General features: G+C 39.2%; 1 protein-coding gene across 3 annotated transcripts in view; it reads left to right on the forward strand.

The window, feature by feature from the left end:
• The first annotated feature begins 11,194 nt into the window (after nt 1-11,194).
• The window catches only part of SLC35F5 (solute carrier family 35 member F5), a 30,991-nt gene continuing 20,632 nt past the window's right edge, over nt 11,195-21,553 (forward strand). The window contains exons 1-5 of one of the 3 annotated variants that reach the window (XM_050339846.1): nt 11,195-11,263; nt 14,357-14,427; nt 16,496-16,575; nt 18,990-19,131; nt 20,265-20,408. In XM_050339846.1, the coding sequence (XP_050195803.1) occupies nt 18,997-19,131; nt 20,265-20,408 (279 nt within the window). In that variant the 5' untranslated portion in view covers nt 11,195-11,263; nt 14,357-14,427; nt 16,496-16,575; nt 18,990-18,996. Of the gene's footprint in view, nt 11,264-12,469; nt 12,743-13,478; nt 13,668-14,356; nt 14,428-16,495; nt 16,576-18,989; nt 19,132-20,264; nt 20,409-21,553 lie in introns of those variants that run through there. The other 2 variants (XM_050339848.1, XM_050339847.1) reach the window with 2 other exon arrangements.

Here is a 21,553-nt window from a genome sequence, read left to right on the forward strand (position 1 = left end):
ATTGTAGGAGCAGCCAGGCAGTTTGGTTGGGAAGTTCAAGTCACCATCTGGCTTCTGTGGGCTGCCAGATCTTCCTGAGGAACATAGGCAAGGAAAGGAGACATTGAGAATATTAACATTTTTATTTTAATGTCAGAGCAAATTAGGAATAGAACATTGTGAGGCATTTTACAGATAATGAAAGGGACTTCTGCTGGATATTGTGTAGCTTGTGAGCTATGCTGTGCTGGAATATTAAAGATGAATATCTCTAAAAGCTTTTCAGAGAAAGTGCAAATAGCCCTTTTTTTATGTACATGTCTCTGTGTATAGGTGAATATTTATCTAAAATAAATACAGTTAGAATATATAGTAGAATGTGGACTTTTCACTTCCCTCTTGGTTTTATTACCTGGTAGTCAGGGTTATACATGCAGCAGGTTCAACTGCTGTGTCTGGCAGATGGTGTCGTGGAATGAGAGAGCAGCTTAGGGCTCCAGCTGCAAGAGTTCAAGTATTCCACTGGAGGAGCACGAGGCAAGGGCCAAAAACCTGAGGCAGGAGAAAGGATGGAGCTGGCAGGTCCTGTCCTGGCTATAGAGTTCATGTACGGCTGGCACAGAGGGGATCAGCGCCACTGAGATAGTTTGCCCAGCTGCAGTGAGATTCAAACAGAGCAGTCATCAGTGTTCCATAGCTGACTGGTCTTTATTACCTAATATTTCCAAATAATGTTTCTGATTAGCTAAGCCTTAACAGCAGAGCCAAAAGAGATAGTACAACTATTGGCTATGATCAGTATGCTGATGACTTTTTGCTAACAGAAGCATCATTTCACTATAAAACATTAAATCACAACCAAAAGCACTTACTGTAATGCACTCTGCAGAAAATATCCCATGGCTCTGTATATTTTTTCCTCCTTGTGAGTACAGTTTTTTCTGTGAAACAGTAGGACACTGAACAGAAAAAAAAACACTGCAGTTCATATGGAAAGTGAAACAATTCTGTTAAGCAACTCCATTGCAATCTTTTGCTATCAGTTTCTCTTCTTCCTTAGTCTGCAGGAAGAAAAACAGCAGTGCTGGTCCTTTTGGTTTTACTGACTTACAGTGGAATTTACATTTGAGGACCAAGAAGCATAGGATTTCTCTCAATATCAAGGTGCCAAGTCAATCAGAGTTTTGCAAGGGAAGGAGTTGAAAGGCTGAACTCCTGGCCATGAGAGATCATGTTTCATTTTATTAGTCCTGCCAGATGCAGTTCTTCAGGTGGGTGTGGACTCAGGCACCAGTCCAATAAAATAAAGGGGCAAAATTTCTCTTTGAGCAATATTATCTCACATTGTTGAACCATAAACACAAGTTTGACATATTACTCATCAAAATTCAAATAGATCAATCTAAATTTCAATACAGTTTCCTGTATAGACCCTTTGTAGTTTTGTGCATTGGTATCTAGATTGTCTTGGTGGATATTTTTAGCATAGAAGTCTTGTGCTTATGTTACAAAATTGAGCTTATAAAGCTAAAGTTCAACTAGATCCAGCAGGATTGCAGTGCTGACTGGTATATTTCAAAACTTTCATGCATGGGAATGTTTTCCAACCCTTACTTATTTCTTCACTACAGGAGCAATAGTAGCCTACAGTCTGTTTTCATGGCGTAATTATCTGAATCTTTTCATCCTTATTTGGCCAGAAGTCAGTTCCAAACTTATGCAAAGCTTTTCACCATTTCAGGGTGAACCAGAAATCAAATTTTTTATGTGTAGAGTCAATGTCTGAGTATGTTCTCAATCTTACCAATGGAATGGGAGTGAATAAAACCCTGCATTGCCTTTATCTGGAACCATTCCTGGAAGTGTTCAAAAGGCAGGTGGGTGTGGCACTTGGTGGACATGGTTTAGTGGTAGCACGGTGGTGCTGGACTAACAGTTGAACTCGGTGATCTTAGAGGTCTTTTCCAATCTTAATGATTCTGTGAAATCCCATACAGCACACATAATCCAGCAATGGCATAGTTCTGTGATGCATCAGGTCCAGATGCCGGGTTGCAGGTGACCTTTTCCTACATATCCATGATAACAGAAGTAATTACCATTGCAGAACATCCTCCTTCTGTTGCCATCTGCCTCCAGGCAGTTTACAACTTAAACACAAAACAAGGGAGTGCAGATGAATACAAATGAATAAGGAATGAGAGCATAAAAGTCAGAAGGAAAGGATTTCTGTGAATCAACAGGTAAACACAGAGGCAAGTCTAACAATTTGATTCAGATGGAGGGAATTTGCAGACAATTTTCCTCAATTTTTTCACAAAATCTTGGAGCTCCAGAGTTTTCCAACGTGCAGGTATGATTTACTAGCTCTGGCAATACTAGGTATTAAAATTTAACAAGTCCTTCAGCCTGATGAAGTGACTACCTAGACAAAAGCATTTCAAATCCCTTGCTAAGCTATGTGGGAAGCTTTTCAGCATCCTGCTCATTCTGGATCGTTTTCATGCAGTTAATGGCCTGCCCTTGAGCATGCAGAAAGAACAACTCTGGATCCATATATAGATCCAGGCCTGAGAAGCACAGTAAAGTACAAGGAACAAGAGAAAAATAAATAAATAAACAAAAGGAAGTAGAAGTTGCAGGGGTGAAAGGATTTTGGAAATGCTCAGGAGGGCTTAGAATCTGATCTTACCCAGGACAGCATATTGCCATTTATTTTGGTATAAACTGAATTTAGTGTACATCACACTAAACAGTCCTTGAGCCCAGGTAAAGCTGACAATAAAAGCCAGAGAAACAGCCAAGGAAAATGAGGTCTAGTTCATCCATTAGACAATATTCCTTTATTGTAAGTATTTATTATAAAGTACATTGCTTAATCACTTATCCGTTGTGTTCTGAGTATTTTAATATAAACAAGTTTTCCAGTTATTGGTGGGATACTACAGGGGACTAAACAAAAAACCACGTTTTATCTACCCATATATAAGATGTGTGTAGATTTCTTCCAGGAAGGGCCACAAGTGAAATTACAGTGTTAGTGGTTGATTTTGGCATAGCTATAGCAACAGCCATATGGGAGGCATGTAATTTCATGGAGCTGCACATGGTGAAGTCATGGCAAATTACCAGGAACTCATTTGATGTGGCTGCTCTCCAAGAGTTCTGACTTAGATCAACTAAAACCATTAACTTTCAAAATATAATTAGTCCAACCATAATTTTTTTCTACATAATGGATGGGAAATAAAACCAACTATAATTCTTTGTACACTGAAACAAGGTGTAAGGAGACAGAGAAACTTATAAACTGGGGCTTGTTTATATCCTTGGACTATTATATGAAAACACTACTATTACCTGTTATAATTGATGGGAATAACAGCAATACATGTGTTAAAAGATAAACCTAGAAAAAGAATTTGACTGAAAATATGATGAGTTAAATAGTAATTTGATATTCTGGGCTGAGACAAAATCTGCAAAAGTCCTGAAGTCGAGGGAAACACTGGATTCCTATTTACAGCTTTCTTTTCCATTCAAAATTGGTTATCTTTATCCTGCTGCTCTGTGCTTTCTCATAACAAACATATCTTTTTCCTTTAAAAAGCTTCTGTAAGGGAATTAGCAGAACAATGGCAGCAGGATTCTTACAACAGCAAAGCAGGATACAAACCTCTGCCCTGGAGTTGTGTCTGTACTGCACAGGCTCCGGAGAGTCACACCTGGGATCCAAGTAATAGTAGTACACAGCTTGGCCATGGTTGGAAAATGCTTTTGCATGTAATAGAAACGTTATTATATGTTCTCAGCTGTACCTATTTACTTTCTTGACTGGAACAAATGTCTGCTGCTGCCATTTTCATATGACTTACACACTTCGAAGAACTGAGAACATAAATCAGTAACAGTGTAAGTACCTGACCTGCCTTAGTGGTTGTACTTTAGGCATAAACGTGCCTGTTCACCATGTGCAATGGCATCATGGTTTATTTTAGTTATCCAACCATTTGAAACTGCAAGCAATTGAATGCGTGACAGGTAAACAAATGAGTTTCTGTTCTGAGACACTTGTTCAAGTTTCAACAGATGTTTACCAACTTTTGAGAGGGTTTGGCTGTTAATATTAGACCTCTCATGCTAAATGGCTTCTCATAAGAGGATTGTTTAGAAACACTCATATTATGTGTGTTTGGGTTTTCCTTGGCTGTGACTTTTGAAAAAAATATATGCAAACTTTGACTACTCGGATTAGCTTTTGGAAGACAATAGATGTTATAAAGTTATTATATCACAACTGTGATTACTGTGCCATGTTACTTTTACTGTACTTACTTAAGATAATGCAGGGAGGAGAGAAGAACTAAGAGGAGAATTTGGAACTCACATAGACAGCTCTCCTTCTCTGGATGCACCAGGATGCTGCTTGAAAATGGTACCAGCCTTTCCAGTCAGCTGGATATTACAGCATCAACAACTCCATTGCAGAAGCGTGAATAAGCACTCCCTAATTGCCTCTAGACAAAATGAGACATAATTAAAAATATCCCCTCTGATGGGTTAAATAATTTGGCCGCCTTCTTTCTATCAGGATGGGGAATGTTCTCTCTCACAGAATAAGGAATGTTCTCTCCAGCAGAGCTGTGGGAAGGCAAAGAACAGCTCGTGCAGTATCTTTTTCAATTATCACAGCTATCTGGAGTCCAAGTTCCTTACTAAGATGCATGATTTATTTAGAAACAATGAACAATACTAGTCAAGTTAGTCAACAGCGGAGCACTTTAAAATGCTGTGTTCTTTGGTAAATAAATAACTCTATCTATTTCTAGTGACAATGCTGCATGCATAAAAAATGGAAACAATTTCAAAGCACTATTTCTGAGTGCTGGGTAGCTTTACACTGGGCTTATTCAACCTGTTTGGTGATATATAGAGAAAGAAACCATTAGCTCATTTCTGTAAAGCTGGGGTTTCTTGCTGTCCTGCTGGAAGACTGTAGGAAATTTTCCTGAAGTAATACTTCTAATGGATCACAAAAAAGTGTAACAGCTGATTTGCAGCTCTAAAGTGCTATGTCAGCCAGTTTAAAGATTACATGGATGTCTCTGAAGAAGACCACATTTAATGATGTGGTCTTCACGTTTGCAGTATCAGAAATATATTAAAACTAACATAAACATTGTATCCAAGTGTTTAGCTCACTCTACTGCTTTGAAAGACAGTACTAAAAGCAAACACGCAGGTAAATTATGCTAATGAATATGTAAATTGGGCAAGTTGGCAGATTACCTGAATTATGTTAGTGTAAGAATAGGGGCATTAAAAATACCTATTTGGAACACTAAACACTTTTTCAAGTTGTTGTGCTGTCCTAACAAGCCAATCAACCTGACCTTTTAGTACAATATATTTTGAAAGCCTTCTATCTAAAAATAATGCACTGTCAAAGTCCCAAATCAGTAGCTCTGCCCATGCAATTTCTCATCTGATAAAATTTCATTTTTGGTGCATTCTAAGAGCACCTGCATTGAAACGGCCAGGGGGACATATTAAAATTATAAGATGTGAAAAGCACCACTTTCCCTCCTGTATTTCCCTGCAGAATGGTTTCCAGTTTAATCCATTTGAGTGTTCTCTGTACAGAACCTGTATATACACAGTTAGTCTCCCCTTCTAATGCTGTAAGAATCAACATGGGACATTCACTCCTTTGCTGTGGGTCCTCCTTGGGAGAATACCTGCCTTATCTGGAACATTATGCATGCCCAGCAAGGGATAAGTTAACAATTACCATATTGGGCAATACTTCAATTCCCTTTGAATAGCACCTTATGTTGCAACGAGCCCCAGTGAATCATTGTGATTATTCACACAGGAATGTGCAAAAGCACGAATACAAAAAACTGTTCTGTGTTCTGAACATACAGCGGCAAATTACATACAATTCCAGCTGATTAACCTTGTGCTGGGAAAACTGCCCAACTCGACCTTTAGAACAGTTGCTTTAGTGGGGATACTCGATGTGAGAAAAAAATCACGTTTGACTCTGTTAAGGCCTGTCTGTTTTTGGGATCACATCTCCAGGCAGCACAGGTATTCACGCTCACACAGGCATTTCTGACAGCTCTGGTCTTCAAATGACTTCCTAGTTGTCAACCCACATGAAGGTTACACGTGCAGTCCTCTCCTGTGTATGATTTTTCTCAATGGCATGGTAATTCTGTCATTCAGAACACTTCTGAAAGGTTTACTTTCCATTTACTTTTTGGCTTGCTTGAATAGGCTTCCAAATGGTTTTAGAAATTGTCTTCTTTTTTTTTTTTTTTTTTTTAACAAATTATGATCGCAACTCATCTACTGAAAATAATTGAGTGATAGCAATTTAGTCATTTTCAGTCTGGGAAATCCCATTGCCAATTAAGCTTCCTGTTTTCTTTCTTATTATAAATCAGCAGAGTAAAGAGACTGAAATAAGTGATGACAAGTTCCACAAATGAGTTGTTTTACCAGTATGTAATTTTATTACTAGCTAATATTTGCAAGTAATGTTCAATAGGAAGCAGAAAAAGCTCTCAATTTCCATTAATTTTCTACAGCTATTAAAAGTAACAGTTGATAAAAAGTACATTACAAAAATATTTGTGGTTTTTACTTCTATTACACCTGCAGTGTAATATTTTTCCTGTAAGTACTGGTAGTTTTCATAGTAATCACCATGAATTTTATTCAAAATAAAGCATTTTTAAGCACTGAGGTTTCTTAGAGCCTTGTCATCAGGTAAAACAGTTAAGAAAACAGCCATGTAACAGGCTCAGCAAGGGTCAAAAATACAAAATGTTTGTAAATACAGAAAAAAAAGACTGAAAACAAAATGAAAATTGTAACTACAATAGTCTAACTATATTTCATATATTCATATGATAATTTTTATTTCAGCATCTCAAGAACTGGATTGGGAGGAGGGGAAGGCAGCAATAGAATTGTTCCCTTGGTCACAAGTGGCTTCATGGAGAGCAGGACTTATTATGTGAGGACACCTCAGGGGCAGTTGAGGACAAATATGAGCTATGTTAAAACTGACATAATGCAAAGAAAGTGAAATGGAACATGGATTATGAGTTATGTGACAAGATTATTAATGACCAGCCTAAACCCAACAAAACAAAACACTTTCTTTTACACCACAAGACTCTAACTAAATAAATCTTTAAGAGCTCGTGTTTTATGGTATAACTGGGTTCACAGAAGGGATTAGCCAAATCCTTAGGTCCATCCAGACCTATTAAATACAGTGGCTGAATTACAGACTTTCAGATAAGGATGCTGTTAACCATTTATTTCTACAAACTAGAAGGATGTGCCATGGAAACAGCTACTCCACTGTTTCCATCACCATTTTTCCCAGGCATCCGTTATGAGTCAAGTGGAGACATGATGATTCTGAGCTAAATGGACTTTTGATCTAAACCAACAGAACAGGGGAAAACTCTGCTGTCATACATCCTACACCAAGTCTAGTCCTCAACACTCAGACTACATCCTTTCCCTAAGGAGGACAGAAGTTGATCAAAACTGACTTTGTCAGCTTAAATTTTAATACAGTTTCTTCTGCTGCTTTGCCTTGTTCATCAACATGAATATCTTGTTCGTCAAAGATCTGTTCCAAATCCTTTGGAAGGAAGTATTTCTGTAAAATAAGTAGATGCAATTCATTTGTAAAGACCTATTATGAGACCTACAGAGTATTAAATTTCCTGCTGGGGATCTGATCTATTCCATCTAAATCAGCTGTTATGTTCTTCTAAGTAGCACATGTACAAGCAGAAACTAAATTCAAATCCTCTTGGTAAGTGCAATTTAGCAAGTCTGTAAAGAATAGCAGATGTTTTATCTCACGAAAATATTACAGTGCTCCTGGGAAGTAGATATAATTTTGCTTTGCCTATAAGAAGTGCTATTTATGTAACTAAAATATTCACAGCAAGAAAAATAAATATGCAGTATGTGTATATTTGCAAGATACATATAGTTTTATTACTTTTTACTGAAATCTAATTCCTAAAAAAGGAACAGTAGAGAAAAAAAAAAGGAAATCATTCTTATAATAGTTCTTTCAGAGAAGACGCAAGATCATCATGTGAACTTTTACAATAGGAAGCAAATTACTTAATCAAGAGCTAAAAATACAGAAGTCCTGTAATATTTCTAAGCGCAATAAGTACAAATTTCTGGGCTTCTGACAATGTTGTCCTGTTTTTCTTCAAATGCCTCAGGAACCACAGCGTAAGTGCCTCATCCCGTGATGAAGAGAATCTTGGCACTCCACCTTTAGGACTGCAGTTCTCTCCTGCTTGCCTGCCCCAGCCAAAATGTTTAAAACCAAAACATTGACAAGGTGGATTTAACCGCTGCCACCTTGAGATGCAAACTGTGTAGCCTCCTAAAGAAGAAAACTCACATACAGGAGAGGACACATGGAGTTACACCCAGAGAGCTGGTTTTAATTCAGTTGGGATTTCATGTGCTTTCCACTGTTCAAAGGAGACTAAAGGAAGAAAAGGCAGAAAATCTGCATATCAGTTATTTTGCTATCCCTAGCACCAGCTACTGCCACTCACTGTGGGACAACACTTTCCAGGGGCAGCAAACCAAGCTGAGCTTTATTGTGCTTGTTCTCAAAGATGAATTCCCCTTTTCCAGAGCTTTTCTATCAACACATAAGTAAGACAGAAGAGCCTGAGAATCAGAACTGTCCCTGTTGCCTTATTTATCTCCCTGTTGACAAGAACAAACAGAGCGTTTTGCTTTTTGTTTCTACTACAAAATGTTCACCCCATTTTATTATAAATTATGCATAATATTCTTCAATATATTATTTAGTAAAGGCACTATTAGCTATAAAATAGTCTTATGTGTCGTTTTTCTGTCAGAGTACTGTAGTCATAACTCTTTGGTTGTCTTCTCAGGTTTCACTGCTTAATAACTGACCTGGGATAAGCCATGTAAGTTTACTGAGTCTCACTATAAATACCTGAAGCAAAGATCTGTAAGACCCAAGAAAATTAGATGCTGTGAGATACACATACATTTTTGCAATTACATTTTGTGTCATTTTCAGCTCCTCCAAATCCCACAGAATGCACCATTTCAAGAGCAGTGCTATTTTCCTGCAGCTTTGTCTAAGAAACTCATTTTACCTAAAATCTCCTTCCGAAGCTGTAAAGTCAAAATTTCATATAAAAGCACCATACTGCACATTTTGGCAATATTGGCCTAAACTTAGAAGCTCGTGAGGACAGAAACACAATAAACCAATGCACTATCATTTATAATGTATACAGTCAAGAGTACATCAAAAAAGGACAGTCTGAACCAAAAGTGTAATTCACTACATTTCCTCGTGCCATTTATGCTATAAATGCTTCAGGGTAAGAATTGTATCTTACTACTTTTAACAACCAGTTTTATGAGGCATCAAGCTTGTTAGATGTCTCTTAGGGCTACTACATGTAAATTAAAATACAACTATATTAAGAAATTAAGTCTCACGTAAAAAGCCCAAACCAGTTTGAGAAGAAAAGTGCTTAAATGTTTTTTTTTTCTCCTTAAGAAGTAACTTTTGTTTATATACAGGAAATAGTTCAAGCCCAAGAGTAACACTTACCTAGATGGATGATGATAAGACATAACATTTTTATATGAGAGATAACGGATTTTTTTCAATCACTAACTTGTAGGAAGGGTGAAATATCATGTTTGATTTCAACACTCTGTAACACTTAATAACTTCACAGCTACACGATATGTATTACCTACTTACAATTTAACATCATTTACCTTTCTACTCGTGTATACATTGCTTACTATTATTTCCTAGCAGTTTTTACCATAAAATTCCCCAAATATGTAGTAGTTACATTTTTAAAAAAGCTTTATTTCTGTTAGCAGGTGAATACTGAATAATCTGAAATACATGACATACACTATTGATTATCTTTCGCTTGGTATTATGAGCTCAGTTCCTAAATACAAATCAACACTGACTACAAGGAGGTAACGTGGATTACAAAACAAATACAGACAGGACCAGAACCTGATTTTGCAATTTCATCTAAGCCTATGATAGTTCTTTTTATTCACTATTTTTGGTGCATTTTGTCTAGTATTTCCTTTTATAGCTTATTAGTCAATAACTTACATATACCAAATTTAAGGGAAGTCTGCTTTAATATAGCTTATACATCTACAAATTTTCACTTCTTTATACTATTAAAAGCATGTCAGTGAAGCAGACATTTTGAGAATTTAATTAGTTGACACTACTTCCCAGTCCTGTGAGATTTTGTATCACAGAGTGTAAAGATTATGGTAACTATGAAATAAAGGTTCCATCTCATTGCATTTTAGGACATTTCTCAAGGGTCTTGCGCACGTTGGTTTTTCTTTCTTCCCTATTTTTTTTTTCTGGCAGACTAGTTTCAAGCTCCATCCCACTTCTCCATCTCTAGTTCTTCAGTCCCGTGCTCTCTTCCTCTGCTTTCTCTATTCCTTCATATTTTAATTTCTTTTCCTTTTTTTCTTGACCTGCTCATCTCAGTGCTTTGGAAAAGCCCGTGTAAACCCTAAATAACTGCCCGTCTATCTGGAGGGAGTTCTCCTCCATCAGAGCCGTTCTACCCACTCCCATGGGCCCGTCCCGATGGAACAGCCAGTCCTGCCCCCAGGAGCCGAGGCAGAGCTGCCCGAGCCGCAGGGGATGTCCCACGGCTGGTAAGACCAGCATAAACCCGGGCTTTACCACCCGGCTGTGGCTCTTCCCGCTGTCCCCCAGCTCCCGCCGGGCCGGAGAGGACTCCGGGAGAGCAGCCGGAGCCCAGCGTGGCATTCCCGGCGGCAGAGCGGGGGTTTCCAAGCGGCACATGGAGCGCCCGTCGCAGAGCCGGGCACCGGGACCTCCGCCTTTGGCACAGCGCCAGAGGACAGACAGGATGGGAACGGGGGTAGGGATGGCGTGGGCCACGGGGATGAGGGTGGGGACGGGCATGGGGATGAACACGGGGATGGGAATGGGGACGGGACGGGACGGGACAGGGATGCGCAAGGATGAGCTCCTCCCGCGGCCAGGGCAGGGGCGGCGAGCTGCCGGCCGAGCGGCTCGATGGGGCCGTCCCGCGGGCGGGGCGGTCGCTCGCGGTCTCGGCGATGGATTGCGGGTGCCCGGCGCGGGCGGGCGGTGCCGCCGCCGGACGGAGCGCGGGGAGCGCCGGGCCCAGCACGGCCTCAGGTACGGCCGGGAGAGACCGGCCGGGGGAACGGGGAAACCGCGGGGGCTGTGGGCCCGGGCCGGGACTGTGTGTGTGTGTGTGTGTGTGTGTGTGTGTGTGTGTGTGTGTGTCTGTGTCTGTATGAGTGAGTGTGAGTGACTCGGTGCCGCCGTCCCTCGGCCCCGTCCACCCGTGACAGCGGCGCGGGGAAGGCGCTCTGCTCTGCTCTGCCCTGCCCGCCCCGGGCATTCCCTGCCCGCGATGGAGCGGGCGCGCACGGAGAAGTCCCGCTCTGCCCAGAGCCAGCGTGTGGCAGGAATGGTGCGGTAGGAACAGGGCAGTGATTCCGCCCCGAGTTCGGCGCTGGAGAGGCCGCAGCTCGAGTGCCGTGCCCAGCCCTGTCACCTCTCGCTGCAGGGAAGGCACTGAGGGGCTGGAGAGGGTCCAGAGACGGGCAAGGAGCTGGTGAAGGGTCCTGAGCAGCAGTCCTGTGAGGAGCAGCTGAGGGAGCTGAGCGCAGGATCAGCCTGGATAAGAGGAGGCTCAGAGGCGACCTTATACGCTCCCTACAATTCCCTGGCAGAGGTTTTAGCCGGCTGGGGGTCAGGGTCTTCTCTCAGGCAACCAGTGACAGGTCGAGAGGATGGAGTTATAAGTTTGCACCATGGGAGGTTTAAGTTGGACATTTGGAAGAAATTTTTCACAGAAAGGATGATTAAACACTGGAATGGGCTTCCCAGGGAGGTGGTGGAGTCACCGTCCCTGGAGGTGTTCAAGGAAAGACTGGACGTGGCGCTCAGCGCCGTGTTCTGGTTGACACGGTGGTGTTTGGTCATAGGCTGGGCTTGATGATCTTGGAGGTGTTTTCCAACCTGATGGATTCAGTGATTCTGAGCTGGCACCGCTGTCCTGCCTCTCCTGGGGTGTTTGGAGGGGTCTGTGCACCCCCTGCTTGGGCTGCAGCTCCCTTTGCTCCAGTGGTCTCTAGTATTTTAGATGCAATACTCATCCTTCCTCTTCCAAGATCCCAAGGGCTTGATTCACATTTCTTTCTCCTCAGGCGTCCACTTTTTTCTAAGTGCATTAGGGAGACTTACTCATTTCCTTCCCTCTCTTCCTGCTGCTTTCCCCAGAGATACCAGCCGACAGGAAGGAAGGAGGAGATCCCCCCTTAAATCTGAGTGTGGTGATTCTGCCGATTTCTCCTATGCCTGAGGGCTCAGCTTTCGCATGCCAGACTGTCCTGTTGAAAGCTGCCGTGCTGGTCCTTGTCAGGGATACGTGGCTGTATATCCCGTGACAAAGCACGATATGTTTAGTCCTTGCACTAGACAAGATTAGATCTGCAGCGTGTGAAATGTGTGTCATTTGTAATCCTTAGCTGATGTTAAATGTGTCGCTACCAGGGACTGGGTGATTGCCCCGTATGTGGTAACACTTTGGCAACTTGACATGGGGTTTTTTTTCTTCTAAGGTTCCTGGACGAGCATGAGAAGGAGGTCAGTGTCAGTTCCACTTGTCAGCTTTCTCTCTGCAGACTCCAAACTTGTGCATTTCTAACTCAGTGCGGTCAGAGTTGTTCATGTCCAACAGGGTCACAGCCTCACTGGGGTGACATGAGAACGAACTGAGAACTGTGTACTTGGATGCTCTGGTAGCTGGTAAAGACTCTGAAGTATGCAATAGGTTAATATTATGTGTTACTAGTTCTAAGAAACGTGGTTTCATGAATTATGGGTGAGTGCTGGATAGGAAGCTTGAATTTCAAATGTTCTTTTTATTCCTTAGATACCAGGATCCAGCTGTGCCATGACAGTTTGGCAGTATGACTGTTACATTGTGCACTGACAGATTCCTAAATCTTTTTATGTTAAGCTAAATTCTCTTGTTTTGGTAATAAAATTAACATGCTTTCTGTTCAGTGTTGTATAACTTTTTGTTTAGCTAGGAACAGTGATCTCTGCTTGCAGTACTCAGTACTGGCATGGAAAACTTGGGTTCTTGTTTTTTGGACCTTTTACTTCACTGTATTTTAAGGATCCTGCTTTCTTTGGGTAAATGACAGGGCTGTAGTGAATGTGATATAAGGCTCATCTTTCCACCTCTCCTGGAGATTCTTGCCTTTGCTCTCATCTCGAGACACCCTTTGTAGTGGAGGTCAGGGCTGTGTTAGGTTAACATTGATTTTAATGTACATTTCCTATAGGTGTAAAATGAGTTTACTTTTGGTTTTTTTCTGGTTAGAGTGAAAGCAGTGCTTCTGTTTATCTTATCTCAAGAGTAATCAAATGTGAAACAAAAATCACCTGATGACAGCACATGTCAAGAGGGGGAGGAGGTTGTATCCCAGAACTTGTGTTATTGGAGCAGCCGGTATAACTGGAAAAACTAAACCCATTTCTTCTGTGTGCAAGCCTTATCTGGGTATGCTGTCTTTCAAATTGTGTATGAAATAATCTTGAGTAAATACAAGGAAGAATTTCAAGTTGACTTGCTTGCACCATGGCACTTTGTGACTGAGCTGCTGTTCTGGGTCTCTTGTCATTCTTGTTATGTACTCTTTGATTTATTTTTCTTTTTCCTGTTGGGGCAGGAGGAGCTGTGTTTTCCTCATAGAACAGCCAGATGCAATACTTCTGTTTTGCAATTATTTGGCAGTTCTCTGACTTATGATATTCTCTTTCTTAACTGTCAGTGCAATAGAAGTGATTTCATAGTTTGTGAGTTTCGTGTGATTTTTCTTTTTTTTTTTGGTGGAACTTTTAATGTGGAAAAGCGATAATCTGCACGAAGAAATGTTTAATGCTATTAAAATAAGATTGCACATGAGGTGTCAATGGTGCAGTTATACATTCTGCTCTCAGAGGTTGCTTGTTGCATGTTTGGAACAGCAGAGTTGGACAGGCTGCTGAGCCTGGTGGCTTTAGTGCAATCACCTGTGTGAACATACCTTGCAGACGACATAGTGAGACCATTTTTTTATATTTTTTTGTATATCACAAATTAAAGCAGTGACTCTGCTTACATGATCTAAGATACTGCAACATTTTAAAGCCAAAATACAGTGTAATGACAAGAAATGTTAAAAATATTTTTAATTTTTTTTTTTTCAGAAGATCTTCATGCAACTGGCTTAAAAATGGTTCCACAAGATGACAGCACCAAGTCTAAGACTGTGGAAATGGTAAATAAATGAATTTTAAAAAATTTTAGACTACCTCCATACTATTTGATGAAAATGATAATGGTATTAAGAAATGCCTTTAAAATTAATATTCCTTTAAAGACATATAAAGACATATATTCCTGTATGTCTTCTGGTGGCTTAAATTTATCGTAATCTTTGCACTTTTGTAAGGGTAAAACCATGTTCTTAGGGAGAAGTGCCTTGAGCAGTTCTTGGTTTAGGTATCAGATGTTATGTCAATATGCTCAACTTTTATCTTTATATGTCAATATGCTAAACTTATCCTGAAATGGGCTAATTATTGGTAATAAGCATTGAACAAGGTTCTGTGTGATCAGCTCCAGTGAGAACAGCCCACAGTGGATCGTATATGTCTGGCATAATAACTGAATTTAGGTGCAAGTTCTGCACATTTTCACTTGAATATAACTAAAATATCGATTAAGTAGGGGCCAGAAGTGAGCAACTGAATAGTATCTTTCTCTTAGTGATCACTGTGTTAGTGTGCATGGAGGGAAGAATTTTTAAGCATCTTTTTCCTTTTTGTTATTTTTGTATGTGGTTCTTTTGGGTGCCTGAATTGGGGATGCTCGAATTGTTTGAGCTTTGTATCAGTAAAAGCCTTCTGGTTTAAGTCTTGGTTATCTGAGATACTGATCTTAATCTCTAGTTGGGTTGGTGGGGTAAAAAGGAAAACGTGACTAGCAGCTAGTCTTTGTATGTGAGGGCACTGAACTAAACAGGTGTTGAGGATCTACACTGAGCTTAGGCTTTGTGGAATAGGAGATGGATAATCACATGCTTGTGTCTTAAAAATCCAAAATGCATCTTCCAGTTTGTTTGTTTGTTTATTATTTTTGTTGGCTTTTTTTTTTTTAAATCAGCTATAGGGATTTGGTAAACTGTGTGGAAAAGGTTTGAACTTGGTGGATGTTGAGCAGTGTGTGAATGTTGAGTTCAGTGGGAGCTGAATCATAGGCTTGTGTGGTCCATCCTTACAGATTACCTCTTAATCTAATATGCAATAGGTGAGAAGCATGAATTTAGCTTTTGCCCCCTGTGAACAGTTTATAAACTTTGAGCCAATCTTGACAGGTAATCAAAGGCAAGATTTAGGTTAAGCATTTAGTTTTGCCCTTGCTGCTACTTGTATCCAGGGCACTAATTTGTCACTCATTAGTGTAGTGTCTGACTCCTGTCAATTCAGGTTATCCCTAGAACAAAGCTTAGCAAGATTCCACATGAAAAATATTAATAATAAAATAAAAATCCAGCACTTCTGGGCAATAAAACTTATTTCTTTATTATTCTTGGATTGTCAGTTACAGTTTGGTTGTGCTCCACCTTGGAGTATATTTGGCAACATCCGGATTTCCAAATAGTTGCATATCAGATGGGCTTCCAGTTAGTCTAGTATAACATTTTTCTAAAGTCCCTTATGTGTAATGTTTCTTTTCCTATGTAAGGCTTTTTACTGAATGCATTTGTAGGATCCAAGTTTAAAATTTTAAAAGAAAAAGTTTTAGGTAGGGCGGTGTATTGTTTTGTTTTAATACAGTAATAATGCTGTGTCCTGTTAAGGAAAGATATTGGATTTCCACAAGACATAATATGGAGGTGCCTTATCTTACTAGAGTATTTTAAGGGCAAAAAGCCCATAAACTCTTCCACTACCTTCCTAACTATAATGTTTAGAATCTTTGCTTAGGAATGTAGGCTTAACAATAAGGCCTTTCTCTGCATAGCTTAAAAAAATCAGAATTTAACATCATCAGGTTCTTGTTTCTCATGTGAACTTCTTTAATTAATAAGGAAGGGATCACGTTCTTTGAAATATCAAAAGTAGTAAAGTTAAAAAAGCTGTTTTCTTGCAATTCAGTACTGTTCTAGCATTTTTGATGAAGGTTGATTCCTAAGGTTGTCGACCACTCTGTCCTCAACACTTAGGACTTGAGCTGCAGCAGAACTTACAAAATGTTTTAGAAAATGTTTTGCAAAAATAAGTGCAATATACACATGTACACAATGTTTTAAACTTTGCTTTTTTTTTTTTTCTGCATTTTAGGAGGCTATCTTCACTTTGACATGATGTGTGAAGATTGTTAGTCAGCATTTTTTCTTTCTTTTTTACTGTTCTTGTGAAAGGTATGTATGAGAAAAGTAAATCTTGTTCCTTTGTGTTCATTTCTGTCAGACCATATTACCCTCAATGTACAGAAGTCAAACATGTGTGGAGATGTATTTCATTGCAATTTCATCAGTACTGGTACTTTGTAGGACAAAGTGTCTGTCTAAAACTTCTCAAAATAGTAGTCTCTCTGTCTTTGCATTTTGTGTGATGTTTTACAGGGTTTTAATCCTGTCCTAAAACTTACTGTATCAGTTTCCTTAGGGTTCTGTTTTTCTGTTGAACATTATAGGCACTTCAAGTATTGACTGTAGCTTGAAGGTGCATCGTGTTGCACAGTGAGGACTTTGTACTCACCCTTTCTTGATAAGCTTTTTACCTTCTTAGGGAAGAATCAAGCAAAGAGCTATATTAGGCACACAGAAATGTTAAACAGGCACTTTGTAGTCAGATGAGAAGGTAATAGCTGCTCTTACTGTAACATAACAAAAAATTTCGACTTCAAGACATAATTATGGAATCTTTATATAGAATTTTAGAATCTACTTATTGTGAGTACAAAAGAAACGGTGCAGTGTGTAGTTAGACCGTGAATAACTTCATATGTAAGTTCTTCTCTAAGAAGTTGTGGATATTCTATCATCCTTTACTTCCTTCCCGCTGAGGGATCTTGGAGCAAGGGATTTGTACAAGCCTCATGTAGACCAGCTGAGTAGAATACTGAGCAACTACAGACTGTGCACAATATCTTTGCGTGATCTCTGTTCACCGTGTGTCTTTGCTGTACCCTTTGAAGCAGTTTGTGGTGGGAACAGAAGAGGTGTAGATGAGAGCGTCTGATGTAGAGACATCCAGTTTATCAGGCTGCTGCTGTTCCTTCCTGTCTCCAGCTGCATCTCCCCCTCCTTCCTGCAGCACGTAACTGGTGGGAGGCAGGAGTGGGTTCCATTTCTAGTACACCTTAATGCTGTTCATGAATTGTGCTGTAGCCCAACATGGAATCAGATTTCTTCCTTCCAGCTCATTTGAACTCTTTCATGCCCACCTTCCATTTTTGCTTCATATTATGCAACCACACGAGCAATTTTTAGGCTATATATAATAATAATGTAATGGTTCATGGGCTATTAGTCATAATAAAATGAAGGCAAAGTTTGTAGAGTGTAATATGTAGCATCTATTGGACCAATTCATAAAACCTGAAAAAACCTTTATAAGCTTTCAAACATGAAAACCTTTCTGTTAGTTTGCTCGAGTTAACAATAATACACCGACTTATTCTTTCTTTGAGAACAAATGTTTCTCCTTCATTCCTTATCAAGTAAAAACTGTAACTCCTTGCTGAGCCTTTCATAACTTGGCCCTTCCCTACTTACAGACTTCTGCTTTCTTTTGTCAATCCCACCATTCTATCAGAAAAGCAGCGTAATTATCCAGAACTGATGCCCACACATGGAATATATCAGCATAGATCTAATGGTATAATTACACTTCAGGAACTCTGCCTGTTCATTTTTCTTTGGAAAGAAGCCCTTTGAGAAATGGAGGAAAAAGTGTCAAGATTTGAACATGGCAGAAATTGTATTGTAAAGGACAGGCATGAGTCAAACCAGGAAACAAAGCCATTATCTCCAATAGACTTGTGCATATCTGGGCATTTGAATCATTAATCTGAGGAACAGGTTACTCTGGAAAAAAGAAATGGAGCTTCCTTACTGAAGACATTATGACACTGTCTTTTTCATAAATAATTTTTAAATAATGAAAAGATACTAAGTATTTGTAAGTTGACACATGTTGAAAAAACAAAGTTTAATTTAAATTCATCAAACTGTGTTAGCGAAGTAGATCACCTCTATTTGCTGGGAAAATCAGGAACTGCTCTGTAATGGTGACTTTTTAAAGTTTACAATACATTTTTCTTTTTTTTTAAACTCTTCATGCTTTGAGGGATCATAATTTATCCAAATGCCCTGCTATGACTTTGGAAATATTTGTTGAATGCTTAAGTTTAAATGTGTTTCTGACTACCTTTAGCAGAATTATATTTGACCCAAGACATCAACCTAATTGCTACTGTCAGGTATCTGAATTTACCAAAATATAGTAGTTTCAAATTTAGCAGAACTTGTAACATAGAAATTCCCAAAAGGCATTGTATGTTTTACCTACTCTTGCTTACTTCAGTGCTCTATTTTAGAGCAAATTTTAGAGTAAATTCTCTAAAAGTCAAGATTTACTTTCTAATTGCCCCAATGAAAATTTCATGCCTTATCTGTCCCAGATCTGCTTTTTAACAAGCACAAGCATATGTGTCCTTACATATGGGCCCAGTTCATGTTTATGAAACACTTGTCCTGCTGTTTATTGGGGGTTTTTTGTGTCACTGTTGTAATATTTTGGGGTTTATTCCTTTATTGACCTTAACCAGGTTACAAATGGTGTGGGTTTTTATCATGAACCGAATGAGCTCCCAGAGCAGCTCATCCACTCAGCGTCGGCGATTGGCTCTGGGAATCGTCATCCTCCTCCTCGTGGATGTCATATGGGTTGCCTCTTCGGAACTCACTTCTGTAAGTGCTGCTCCACACATCTTAAAGGAAAATAGAAGCCTATTGAAGAGAAAGATGCAGCAGAAACATAGTCACTCAAACACTCAGTGGGTATTGTTGTGTAATGTTTTAAAAGGTGTAAAATCACCTTTTCAGTACGGGGAAGGTGATACCCTTTGGGTTCACCTTTGAGTGAACCAGCCTGTATCCACTACAAGTTACAAATAAGCTCAACTCAGTGACTGCTGCTTTTGAGACAGAAGGTGTTACTGATGACTTTAAAATTGAACAGCATGAGCTCATAACTGCGTACTGTAAATAGGGAGTTTGTTTTGTTTATTGCCATAATGATTAAATAATGCCCATATGTTTCCCAAAAAGCAACAAACGAGGTGTAACGTGGCATGCTGGTGGTGGATTATAGATCAGGGCATATAGAAGTCCAGGGTGAAAGGGCTCAGGTCATGGAGTTTAAACCTTATAATTGCATCTAGTTCATATGTTCACCATATTGAAACTGTTGTATTTACTTCATATTAAGTTTGAGGACTTAAAACAGAGCTTTAGCTCTGTGGAAATTGAGGTTTTAAGAAATTTAACAAATTCTGGTCAAATTCAGGTTTCTGTTATGTTTTATATCAGTCTTGAAATTAAGCATATACAAATTTTGTTCTTAACATGTATTATTAATAAAACATTTTTTCCAGTGAGCCAGTGGAATCATATTGATACTGAAATGTTACTTAATCAAAGTAATCTTCTCTAATTTTTGATTACTATGCTGTTGCTTACAAAAGGGGTCTTTAATTTAGAAAATATTTGTATATAAAGGTATTTTCAGACCCATTTGAGTTCAGTGGCATATAAATATATTGCTTGGTTTAATACAAGTAATAAATAATTTTTTTTCTGGTGGCATTGTGTCTTACAAAATGGCTCAGTGCCTTCTTGTTGGCATTAGAAATAGCTGGGGAGGGGGTACCCCCAGAACAAGTAGGGCACGTGGTTATTTCGGTCATCCCTGCCAATGTTTATAGTGCTGTATTTTTGGGAACCAGACTGTTCTGGAGTATATTCTCACACCTGTTCATTCATTTTTGTGAATTCTCACCTATTTGGTAATTTTGGATACTGCAATTATTTTCTTTCCACAGTATGTTTTTACAAAGTACAACAAACCTTTTTTCAGTACGTTTGCAAAAACATCCATGTTTGTTCTATACCTCTTGGGATTTATTGTTTGGAAACCATGGAGGCAACAGTGTACTCGTGGGTTTCGTGGAAGGCACGCAGCCTTTGTAAGTATCATAACTTTGTAAATGTTGTGGTATTTGTTTAAGTTTGTACAGAAAAAAAGCTTAAAATAGGAACTAGAGAGGAACAGAGTTAACATATTTATGAAATAGTACTTTCAGAAAAGTAACTGTAAACTGAGTCCTGGCACAGGAGGGCACGGCAGTCGTAGTTGTATTGTGAAAGGATGAAAGGAAAGGAAAAAGCAGTGCGAGATGTGCCAAGAAATGCTTTACTGGGCCAGACCACTGGCTCATCTAACCTGGTATTTAATTGTGGACAGTTGCAGACTATAATTCCTTTTAAGAAGAGCTAATGATCCTCACCACTGTTGGCTGTTGGTTCCCTTTTACTTCCCCTACAACTGTAACCAATGGAATCAGAATTTGGACTCTGTAGTTGATTTTTAGTACTGACTCTTTTTGTCTCTGGCACAACTATGAATTGTTTGCTAAGAGGTTTTGAGGGTTTTGAAGTTATATTTAGTGAGGATGATAGAATTATACTTTTGTTGTTGTTAATACTGGTTTTTTATAGCCTTTATGCATGAGTGACCTTCTTTTGCCTGTTCTACAGTTAGGCATAGTTTGTGCTAGAGTCTAAAATTATTATTATATGACAGAAATACTTTTTTTTTCTTTTTTGCAAGGAAATTAAGAGATGCTGGGAAGGGCACTTGTTCTGTGCCAGTGTTTCAGAATGCTGAACAGCAGGACTCAGGAAGCAGTGAGGCATTTGGTCTGATATTAATCTCGCATTAAAAGAACAGAAAATGTGATCCAAGAACATGCTGTTAATCAACATGTTGCTATAGAAATGAGTTTGTGTGAAAGGAACGGACTTCAGATCTTCTGGATATATTAAATTTCACTGATAATGACACTATCATAATTAAATTAAAGTGTTACATGACTTTTAGCCGAATTGTTTTTATTTAAAAAAACCAGACCATAAAAACCAGAAATAACCCCAGAAAAATAAGCATTTTGGGTTTTTTGTTTCAAATTTTGAGTTAAACACAAAGAATATTTAGAGATGGCTGATATCTTGACGTAATCTTTGCTAGATCAGTGCCAAGTGTCTGTGCATAGTATGGCATGTGTTAGACTTGATAATGTTCAGGATCTCCATAAGATTATCAGGACATAAA

Source organism: Myiozetetes cayanensis, unplaced genomic scaffold (assembly GCF_022539395.1).
Source record: "Myiozetetes cayanensis isolate MyiCay16 unplaced genomic scaffold, myiCay2020 scf9, whole genome shotgun sequence".
Taxonomy (NCBI): domain Eukaryota; kingdom Metazoa; phylum Chordata; class Aves; order Passeriformes; family Tyrannidae; genus Myiozetetes; species Myiozetetes cayanensis.